This window comes from Salvelinus sp. IW2-2015, unplaced genomic scaffold (assembly GCF_002910315.2).
Source record: "Salvelinus sp. IW2-2015 unplaced genomic scaffold, ASM291031v2 Un_scaffold1287, whole genome shotgun sequence".
In the NCBI taxonomy this organism is placed as follows: domain Eukaryota; kingdom Metazoa; phylum Chordata; class Actinopteri; order Salmoniformes; family Salmonidae; genus Salvelinus; species Salvelinus sp. IW2-2015.
In genome coordinates, this window is record NW_019942819.1 from 83,334 (window position 1) to 93,983 (window position 10,650).

General features: G+C 43.5%; 1 protein-coding gene and 1 long non-coding RNA gene across 18 annotated transcripts in view; one reads left to right on the top strand and one right to left on the bottom strand.

Annotated features, from left to right (window-relative positions):
* Nucleotides 1–10,650, top strand: part of LOC112070316 (mitogen-activated protein kinase kinase kinase 4) — a 70,624-nt gene that overhangs the window by 50,395 nt on the left and 9,579 nt on the right. For 4 of the 5 annotated variants that reach the window (XM_024137730.2, XM_024137731.2, XM_070438915.1 and 1 more), the window contains exons 15-26: nucleotides 667–879; nucleotides 991–1,069; nucleotides 1,333–1,426; nucleotides 1,757–1,891; nucleotides 3,296–3,396; nucleotides 3,605–3,688; nucleotides 3,920–4,111; nucleotides 4,529–4,599; nucleotides 4,812–4,928; nucleotides 5,175–5,334; nucleotides 5,663–5,782; nucleotides 8,121–8,227. In XM_024137730.2, the coding sequence (XP_023993498.1) occupies nucleotides 667–879; nucleotides 991–1,069; nucleotides 1,333–1,426; nucleotides 1,757–1,891; nucleotides 3,296–3,396; nucleotides 3,605–3,688; nucleotides 3,920–4,111; nucleotides 4,529–4,599; nucleotides 4,812–4,928; nucleotides 5,175–5,334; nucleotides 5,663–5,782; nucleotides 8,121–8,227 (1,473 nt within the window). The remainder of the gene's footprint in view (nucleotides 1–666; nucleotides 880–990; nucleotides 1,070–1,332; nucleotides 1,427–1,756; nucleotides 1,892–3,295; nucleotides 3,397–3,604; nucleotides 3,689–3,919; nucleotides 4,112–4,528; nucleotides 4,600–4,811; nucleotides 4,929–5,174; nucleotides 5,335–5,662; nucleotides 5,783–8,120; nucleotides 8,228–10,650) is intronic. The other variant, XM_024137732.2, reaches the window with a different exon arrangement.
* Nucleotides 8,426–10,477, bottom strand: LOC139024276 (uncharacterized). Of its 13 annotated transcripts, XR_011475562.1 has the most exons (8): nucleotides 10,431–10,477; nucleotides 10,286–10,374; nucleotides 9,981–10,002; nucleotides 9,686–9,724; nucleotides 9,476–9,505; nucleotides 8,893–8,966; nucleotides 8,668–8,748; nucleotides 8,426–8,455 (listed from the first exon to the last, which is right to left on the bottom strand). It is a non-coding gene; the product is annotated as an uncharacterized lncRNA (long non-coding RNA). The 13 variants fall into 13 exon arrangements; XR_011475558.1 differs by lacking the exons at nucleotides 9,981–10,002; nucleotides 10,286–10,374; nucleotides 10,431–10,477 and adding an exon at nucleotides 9,823–9,958 and having other exon boundaries at nucleotides 9,686–9,774; XR_011475569.1 differs by lacking the exons at nucleotides 9,686–9,724; nucleotides 9,981–10,002; nucleotides 10,286–10,374; nucleotides 10,431–10,477 and adding exons at nucleotides 9,191–9,258; nucleotides 9,839–9,864 and having other exon boundaries at nucleotides 8,893–8,938; nucleotides 9,471–9,522.

Sequence of the window (10,650 nt, forward strand, 5' to 3'; positions counted from 1 at the left end):
ATCATTAAGCCTGCCCTGAGTACTGGAGATGTAAGCTGGAGGTAATTGGAGGGTTGTGTTAGTAATGTTACAGGGATGAGCTGTTAGCGGAAGGTAATTGGAGGGTTGTGTTAGTAATGTTACAGGGATGAGCTGTTAGCGGAAGGTAATTGGAGGGTTGTGTTAGTAATGTTACAGGGATGAGCCGTTAGCGGAAGGTAATTGGAGGGTTGTGTTAGTAATGTTACAGGGATGAGCTGTTAGCGGAAGGTAATTGTAAACATATCTATTTGGGTCTGGTTGGACAATTGTTCTTTTTCTGAGGAAGGCTGACACGGAAACACGGCATCGTTTTTACAATAGGTTCTATTGAACATGCAACAGAAATAAAGACATTTGAATAATAGTAAGATTGGCTTGGTCCTCCTTGTGTTTTTGTCTAACCTGTCTGACCCCTAAACCATAGTACAACTGACCCTCCTATTGGCTGCGTTTACACAGACAGCCCAATTCTGATCTTTTGCCCAATTATTGGCAAACGAGCTGATCTGAGGCTACCTGTGTGAAGGCAGTGTTAAGTTCCTCACAGTAGCAGCACAAGGAAGAGTGCTGTGGTTCTGTTTGTGATGTAAGGGTTCTACTGTTCCAGTGAAGAGACACTTCAAATGTACCTCTTGTTCTCCATAGTACCACAAGGAGGTGGTGCGTCTGATGTCAGGGGAGTTCCGTCAGCGGATCGGGGAGCGCTACATCTCTTTCGCCAGGAAGTGGATGAACTATGTCCTCACTAAGTGTGAAAGTGGCCGGGGTACCAGACCCCGCTGGGCAACTCAAGGCTTTGATTTCCTCCAAGCCATCGAACCTGCCTTCATCTCTGCTTTACCAGAGGACGACTTCCTAGTAAAAACATACTACTTCATTGACTGATTTATTAAATGACTACGTTATTGATTAATTGATTGGGCATTTTGCAGAATGGTATTGTGATTACATAAATCCTTCCCTCTGCAGAATTTGCAAGCTCTGATGAACGAGTGCATTGGTCATGTGATCGGGAAGCCTCACAGCCCAGTCAGTGGCCTGTACATAGGTAAGACCCTGCCTCACCTGCACAAATATGTGGGCCTGTGTGGTTCAGTTGGCAAGACCATGGTGCTAGCAGCAATGCCAAGGTCATGGGTTCAAGTCCCTCAGGGATCACATGCGCATGATGAACATGTATGCACTCATTGGATAAAAMCCCCATCTTGTTAGCCTTAAGGGGCCAGAAACTAGTGTGTAGAAATAGGAGGAGGGCTGGAGTCAAATATCTTGGCCTTGTTGAGGATGGCCCTTCCTCTCTTCTCCACTCAGCCTCCAGGAACAGTCCTCGACCGGTCAAGGTCCCTCGTTGCCATAGTGACCCCCCCAACCCCCAGCTGTTCATCCCCAATGCAGAGGGCTTCAGGTAGGTCAAAGGTCATGCTTACAATGAGGCACTAAGAACCATTTGCGGCCTTGATAATACTGTGTTTTTATAATGTGTGTTTTCCTGCATGTTCTCATATTCCTCATGTTCTCTGGTCTTGTGCAGTAATTGATGGGTTTTAAATTGGGTGGTTGAACTTGTATTAATGCTTTTGTGACTCTGAATGAGTTAACATGGAGTGTGGGTGTATGTTCTCATGTGTAACTGGTGACAMCTTTGAAAGGATGTTACTGTTTGGGTGCTTGGGACACATACACACACCTCATCTCCAAGGCACTCCAGAGTTCCTCAGTGTGTTTTTGTCACCAGCTCTAGGAGTCTCCCTTGCGACCTACGGACTCAGCTGTGTCTACCTACAGGCCCCCGCACAGTCCCTGCCCCTCAGGGCCCCCCCGGGGAACACGGTCCAACCAAAGCACCTGGATCCACCCCAAATGACGTCAGGTAGCCCCCCCCCCCCCCAAGTACCAAGTACTACTAGGGTTGTACTATCAACCCAGAGCACCCCAGCCACAGGCTAATATCCCATATCCCACCCCTCCCATCTGAACTAGTCAACTAGTGGTTCAGATTTAAGTTCTATATTTATTTCCCCTTATTTGACCAGGTGAGTTGACAGAGAAGTCGGGTTGACATGCCCCCGGTGGTTTACCCTGCCATACTATCTCACAGTTTTGGAGTGGACCCAGAGAGTAGCATGTTCTGCATGCTTATCCAGATGTAAAAAAATAKATATATATTGTAAAAATTATATGTATTGTCACATGCAGTGAAATGTGTTTTACAAGGTCAGCCATAGTAGTACGGCGTATATTAGGGTTAAGTGCCTTGCTCAAGGGCACAGACAGATTTTTCAGCTTGTCAGCTCGGGTATTCGAACCAGCGACCTTTCGGTTACTGGCCCAGCGCTCTAACTGGTTTGTATGCGTTGCCGCTAACAGAAATGTGCATTTAAAAATACCACTTTATAACACTATCAAAACTACAGTTTTATAAGGACTGTCTTTTTAAAGGAATAGTTCACTCAAATGTGTTACCTTACCCTGAATGCCATCTATGGAGAGACTTTAATCCATGCTTTCCTTTTGTCCACCTGGCCAATGTCCCACAACACACATTCTCCAACACGTGGTTGTGCATGGCGTGAGAAATGTAAACACAACCTGTTACCTYATCATGCTGCGGGAAAATACAATGCCAGAGTTACTCTGCTATTAATCCATATTAGTGTGGCCTTGCTTTTATTCTAAGCATCTGATGGGGCGCTCTTGATCTTTGGCTTGTTTGGTTTCTGTCCTTTTAAAATGAAAGCATGTGCTCTAGCTGAGCTGTCTGTTTGACCTTTGAACTTTGGTGGGATGGGCATAGTTATAGAATCATTCTATTTCTACGGGTGTGGGGTAGGGTTGAGAGTTATAGAGTTATTGTATCACGTATTTGTTATGTTCCGCCATCTCGATAATCACAAGCCTCTTGACTGATATTGGTTGACCACAGGTCCCAGATATGTTTGTGCTGTCTCCTACGGTCATTGTTATGGCATCACAATAGCCATAGRAGTTGGCAACAGATCTGGAACCGGGCTAGTCTGGGACCTGAGCCGTACTGTACAATGCAGGATCAATGAGTTGGCCAGCTAACTTGGTAAAATATTTTGATTAAATTATTATTATTTTTTAATGTACATACAAACACATTTTTAGTGAACCAGAAAATCTAGTTATTTCTGGTTGCTTATCAAAGTTGTCTGGCTAACTCATTGATCCTGCTTGGTAGTATACCCCTCTGATGGCTGACAACTTGGGTAGATTGTAGTTGATTGTATGATACCTGCCTCTCCCTGTGCAGAGGGACCAACCTCCAGGAGAACGACAGGCTGTGGTCTGCAGCGGCCGAGATGCATTTCAGGTCTCTGAGCCGACACTCCAGTCCCACTGAGAACAGGGAAGGTATTAGACACTTTTAATTGTTTGCATTGTCCTGTTGAGATGTCTATGATATTGTCTTAATGGAACTGTGCATTCTGCATAATTACGTCTTTTTGACTTTGAACAAGAATGAAATMAAATGGAAAGTAGGAGTAGTCACTTGACCTGTGTGTTTTTCTACCTTAACATAGCTCCCATCTTACTGCCTGTCTGTCGTCTCTCTCATCAGAACCCTCCTATCCTAAGGGAGGAGAACCCAGCAGCACAGCTAGGAGAAGCTGGGAGCTCCGCACCTTCATCAGCCAATCAAAAGGTGAGAATAACGAGAGGGTAGATGGGGGTGTTGCAAGTCCAAGTCCTAGATACCATCTCTGGCTSTTGTGCCCTTGTGCAAGGCACTTWATCTCTAAACTGCTCCAGAGTAGTGTGTAGAGTCCGTCTGTTCTATACCTTTCCATTTCTCACATTTTACACAACTGAGAAAGTCTGTTTTCTATTCCTCTTCATTCCTGAGAGTCTGTCCTCTACACCTCTTTCTCCTCAGACACGGCAGCCAGACAGAGCCCCATGGAAGCTGTACGTCGCTCCATACACTCCTTCGAGGACAAACGCTACGCAGTCATGAAGCAAAGGAACATCATTGGCCAGGTGTGCGACACCCCCAAATCYTACGACAACGTCATGCACGTTGGCCTCCGCAAGGTCACCTTCAAGTGGCAGAGGGGCAACAAGATAGGTATGTACTGTACACCCTATTCCCTTTATAGTGCACTACTTTGTCAGAGCCTCGGCTGAACTTGTGTCCCCCCTAAATGATACCCTATCCTCTATATACAGGGCAACCTATTGGCAACCTAGAAATGATCAACAACCAATTTGACAGTGCTTGAAGAATTTGAAAAATAATAATTGGGCAAATGTTGCACTATCCAGCTGTGGAAAGCTCTTAGAATCTTATCCAGAGACTCTCAGCTGTAATCGCTGCCAAAGGTGCTTCTACAAAGTATTGACTCAGGGGTGCCCACTCAGGGCCTCGTGGGCTCTGGCCAACAGTTGTACACAGTAAAGGGAATAGGTTGCCATTTTAGATTTTCCCTGGAGTTTGTTGTCTCATTTATCATGCCCATGGTGTTTCATCTGTCTCCCGCTACAGGTGAGGGACAGTATGGCAAGGTGTACACCTGCATCAACGTGGACACTGGGGAACTCATGGCTATGAAGGAGGTAGGTAGCCATGGCCTGATAGGCTTTTGTAGCCAAAGTGTTGCTACAACAATGTAGCACGGGAGCAGAATGTTGCCCTGAATTGAAAAAAATGTTTATGGTCATTTTAATTCACTGCCAGTTAACATCCATTCCTATCAACAGTTCCCATACTATTTTCCCATACGTAAAAAACATGTTTTTGTCCAATAAAAGTKTATTTTCCTGATCAGATCCGGTTCCAGCCGAACGACCATAAGACGATAAAGGAGACAGCAGATGAGCTGAAGATCTTTGAGGGCATCAAACACCCCAACCTGGTCCGCTACTTTGGTGTTGAGCTRCATCGGGTAAGAGCATGTGTCCCAAAGTTCTAGGAACTTTCCCTGGCTTTTCAGATATTCTAGTTGGAGGTTCCCGTAATCAAGAGGGAATCCTCCGACCGGAATCTCTGAAAAGCCAGGGAACTTTGGGAAAGTTTGAAAGGTCAGGTCAAACTCAGTCTATGTGAATGATATGACACTATGTATGAACGGGCTATAACATCAGATTGGATGTATGCATTAACTGTCTGTGTCCCCCCCTCTCCCCACCAGGAGGAGATGTACATCTTCATGGAGTACTGTGATGAGGGGACCCTGGAGGAGGTGTCMAGGCTTGGCCTACAGGAACACGTCATCAGGCTGTACAGCAAACAGACCACCACGGCCATCAACGTGCTGCACGAACACGGCATCGTGCACAGAGACATCAAGGGTCAGTTAGCACCTCTCTGGTAGAGATGTCTCTTTCTCTCTAGCCTACTGTTGGTCTCTTAATTCAATGTCAGGGTTATGCAGGCACCTTGTAGCAGTGTTATGAATCAGTTAATGCATTTTAGCTATAGACATTGGCTGGRGGTTTATGCCATAAAGAAAAGCTATCATTATTCTCAGATTGAGTTATCAACCCTTCCTGTAACTCCAGTGTCATTGACACAGCCGGAGTTGTTCTTACTGTATGGATGTCTCTGAGCCCAGTGTCTCCCTCTCACTCCTCCTTTCTTGGCCTCTCTCTCACTGTTCCTCCTCTCTCTCTACCATAGGAGCCAACATCTTCCTGACGTCGTCAGGCTTGATCAAGCTGGGGGACTTTGGCTGTTCTGTGAAGCTGAACAATGCCCAGACCATGCCTGGAGAGGTTAACAGCACCATGGGAACGGCAGGTGAATGAGACACATTATGTTATAYGCTCCCTTCAGAAAGTATTCATGTCCCCTCACTCATCTGCGACCTGTACGCTCTCGTTGGCTGGCCCTCGCGTCATACTCGTCGCCAAACCCACTGGCTCCAGGTCATCTACAAGACCCTGCTAGGTAAAGTCCCCCCTTATCTCAGCTCGCTGGTCACCATAGCAGCACACACTTCTGTCAGCCATGCGCTACCAGCAGGAATATCTCTTCGGGTCACCCCCAAAGCCAATTCTTCCTTTGGCTGCCAATGACTGGAATGAACTACAAAAATCTCTGAAATACAAAAATCTCTGAAACTGGAAACACTTGCCTCACTAGCTTTAAACACCAGCAGTCAGAGCAGCTCACAGATTACTGCACCTGTACATAGCCCATCTATAATTTAGCCCAAACAACTACCTCTTCCCCTACTGTATTTATTTTGCTCCTTTGGACCCCATTATTTCTATTTCTACTTTGCTCATTCTTCCACTGCAAATCTACCATTCCAGTGTTTTACTTGGCCACCATGGCCTTTTTTTGCCTTTACCTTATCTCACCTCATTTGCTCACATTGTATATAGACTTATTTTCTACTGTATTATTGACTGTATGTTTGTTTTACTCAATTGTGTAACTCAGTGTTGTTGTATGTGTCGAACTGCGCTTTGCTTTAGCTTGGCCAGTCCAATTGTAAATGAGACTTGTTCTTCAACTTGCTACCTGGTTAATAAAGGTGAAATAAATAAATAAAATAAATCTACACACATAATCCGACGCCCATTTCACCTCGTCTACTTCACCCAGCCCCATAATGAACAAAACAGACCATGTATTCTCGCGTCCCCAGTCAAACAAAACATGTTGAACACCAAAGAACTATTCAATCATGTGTTTTAGAAATCATATTTTTTTGCGAATGTATTGATAATTAAAATAAAGTTATCAAATTTTACATAAGTATTCAACAATCCACCCGAGTCACACTACTTAGTAGAAGCACCTTTGGCAGCGATTACAGCTGAGAGTCTCTGGATAAGATTCTAAGAGCTTTCCACAGCTGGATAGTGCAACATTTGCCCAATTATTATTTWTCAAATTCTTCAAGCACTGTCAAATTGGTTGTTGATCATTTCTAGGCAACCATTTTCAGGTCTTGCCATAGGTTTTCAAGMCAATTTAAGTCAAAACTGTAACACTGTCCACTGTAGATTTGGCCTTGTGTTTTAGGTTATTGTCYTGCTGAAAGGTGAAATAATTTATCAGTGTCTGGTGGAAAGCAGACTGAACCAAGTTTTCCTCTAGGGAAAAATAATGTGAGTTTACTAAAGGCTGGGTAATTAGTTATCATGATGAAACTGAGTTAGGAAGGACACCTGTATCTTTGTAGTGACTGGGTGTATTGCTACACCATCTAAAGTGTAATTAATAACCATGATCAAAAGGAAATTCGATGTCTGCTTTTTTTACCCATCTACAAATAGGTGCCCTTCTTTGCAAGGCATTGGAAAACCTCCCTGGTCTTTGTGGTTGAATCTGTGTTTGAAATTCACTGCTTGACTGAGGGATCTTACAGATAATTGTATGTGTGGGGTACTGAGATGAGGTAGTCAATCAAAAATCATGTTAAACACTTATTGCACACAGAGTGAGTCCATGCAACTTATTATGGGACTTGTTAAGCACATTTTTACTCCTGAACTTATTTAGGCTTGACTCAAGACATTTCAGCATTAAACTTTTAGACACTTTTAGACAACTTTTAGGTATTGTGTGTAGGCCAGTGACACAAAATCAGTTTTAAATGATGGTTGTAACACAAAATGTGGAGAAAGTCAAGGGGTGTGAATACTTTGAAGGCCCAGTATKGAACCTGTACGTCTGCTGTGTACAACTACGTAGGTTTATTTTTGAACAATTCCAAAAAATAATTTCCTCCTGGGGGGAAAATTGTATTCTAATCTAATAGGACTTTAGTTTTTAATGTCACCACCCATTAGCCCCTCCTATGGTCACCCCTTCTCTTCTGGTAAAAGGACTCACGAGGCGATATGTGAGTTTACAAAARCCTAGGTAATTAATTATCATAGTGAAACTTTAACCATCGCTGTGCTCCTTTGGCATTGTTGTATCTGTTTAAATGTAATGTCTCTTTGGTTATGAGTCGGACCCCAGTAAGACTAGCTGTCGACCCGAATGAATAAAACAAATCTAATCAATCTCCCTGCTGTCACAATTCATACACTTATCAAGATCTAAGAAGAGAGATTTCATGTTTCAGATTATTGCTTGTTCAGTTGTTAACCTGCTCTTTCCCTACTCTATTCATCAGCATATATGGCACCTGAGGTCATTACGAGGGCAAAGGGCGAAGGTCATGGCCGAGCAGCTGACATCTGGAGTTTGGGATGTGTCCTCATCGAGATGGTGACTGGGAAGGTAAGAACTCGCTCAAGGGGAGGATTGAGCAGACATTTAACCATAATGGTTGCTCATACAATTCAAATGGTTCTAGCATTTCTACTGCTGCTGCTACTACTACTAACTTACCTAACCCTACCTACTACTCACTACTACCACCTAACATTTACCACCAACTACTAACTAACCCTACCTACTACTACTACTACTACTACTACACCACCTAACATTACCACCAACTACGACCTAACCCTACCTACTATACTACTACTAACTATACCACCACTAACATTACCACCTAACTACTACCTACCTAACTACTCACTACTACTACTACTACTTACCACCTAACATTACCACACCTACTACTAACAACCTTTACCTACTACTACTACTACTACCTTAACCCTACCATACTACTACTACCACCAACCATTACCACCAAACTACTACCTAACCTAACCTACACAACTACTACTACCACCTAACATTACCACCAACTACTACCTAACCCTACCTACTACTACTACTACTACCACCTAACATTAACCACCACCTACTACCTAACGCCTACCTACTATTACCACCAACATTACAACCAACTACTACCTAACCCTACTACTACTACTACTACTATACTATAACTACTACTACTACTATACTACTACTACTTACTACCTAACCTAACATTACCACCAACTACTACCTAACCCTACCTACTACTACCACCTAACATTACCACCAACTACACCTAACCCTACCTACTACTACTACTACCTAACCCTACTATACTACTACTACCACTAACATTACCACCAACTACTACCTAACCCTACACTCACTACTACTACTACTACTACCACCACTAACATTACCACACAACTACTACCTAAACCCTACCTACTACTAACTACTACTACCACACCACCTAACATTACCCAACTACTACCTAACCCTACCTACTATACTACTACTACCAACCTAACATTACCACCAACTACTACCTAACCCTACCTACACTACCACCTAACATTACCACCAACTACTACCTAACCTAACTACTACTACTACTACTACTACTACTACCTAACCCTACCTACCTACCTACTACTACTACTACTACTACTACTACCTAACCCTACCTACTACTACCACCACCTAACAACCACCAACTACTACCTAACGCGTACCTACTACTACTACTACCACCATCTAACATTACCACCAACTACTACCACCCAACACCACCTACTACTACTACCTAACCCTACCTACTACTACTACTACTACCACCACCTAACATTACCCACCAACTACTACTAACGCTACCTACTACTACTACTACCACCAACCTAACATTACACCAACTACTACCACACACCACCACCTACTACTACTACTACTACTACTACTACTACTACCTACCCTACCTACTACTAATACCACCCAACATTACCACCAACTACTACCACCCACCTAACATTACCACCAACTACTACCTAACCCTACCTACTACTACTACTACTACCACTAACATTACCACACCTACTACCTAACCCTACCTACTACTACTACTACTACAACCTACTACCACCACCTATACCTAACCCCACCTACTACTACTACTACTACTACTACTACCACCACCTAACATTACCACCAACTATACTCACCACCTTCTACTTACTACTACTACTTACTACTACTACTACTACTACTACTACTACTACTACTACTACTACTACTACTACTACTACTACGACCACCTAACCGACTACTACTACTACTACCACCTAACATTACCACACTACTTACCACCACCTAATAACCACCAACTACGACCTAACCTCTACCTACTACTACTCACTACCACCTAACATTACCACACTACTACCTAACCCTACCTACTACTTACTACTACTACCACCTAACCATTACCACCACCTACTAACTAACCCTAACCATACTACTACCACCTAACCATTACCACCACCTACTACCTACCCTACCACTACTACTACCACCTAACATTACCACCAACTACTACTAAACCTACCTACTACTCACATCTACCACCTAACATTACCACCAACTACTACCTAACCCTAACCACTACTACTACTACTACCACCACCTAACATTACACCACCTAACATTACCACCACCTAACATTACACCAACTACTACCTAACCTACCTACTACTACTACTACTACCACCACCTACTACCTAACCCTACCTACTACTACTACTACTTACTACTACCACCTAACCATTACCACCAACTACTACCTACCCTACTACTACTACTACTACCACCAACTACTACTAAACCTACCACTACTACCACCAACTACTACCTAACCCTACCTACTACTACCACCTAACATTACCACAACTCTACTAACCCTACCTACTACCAGTACTACATAGCACTAGCTG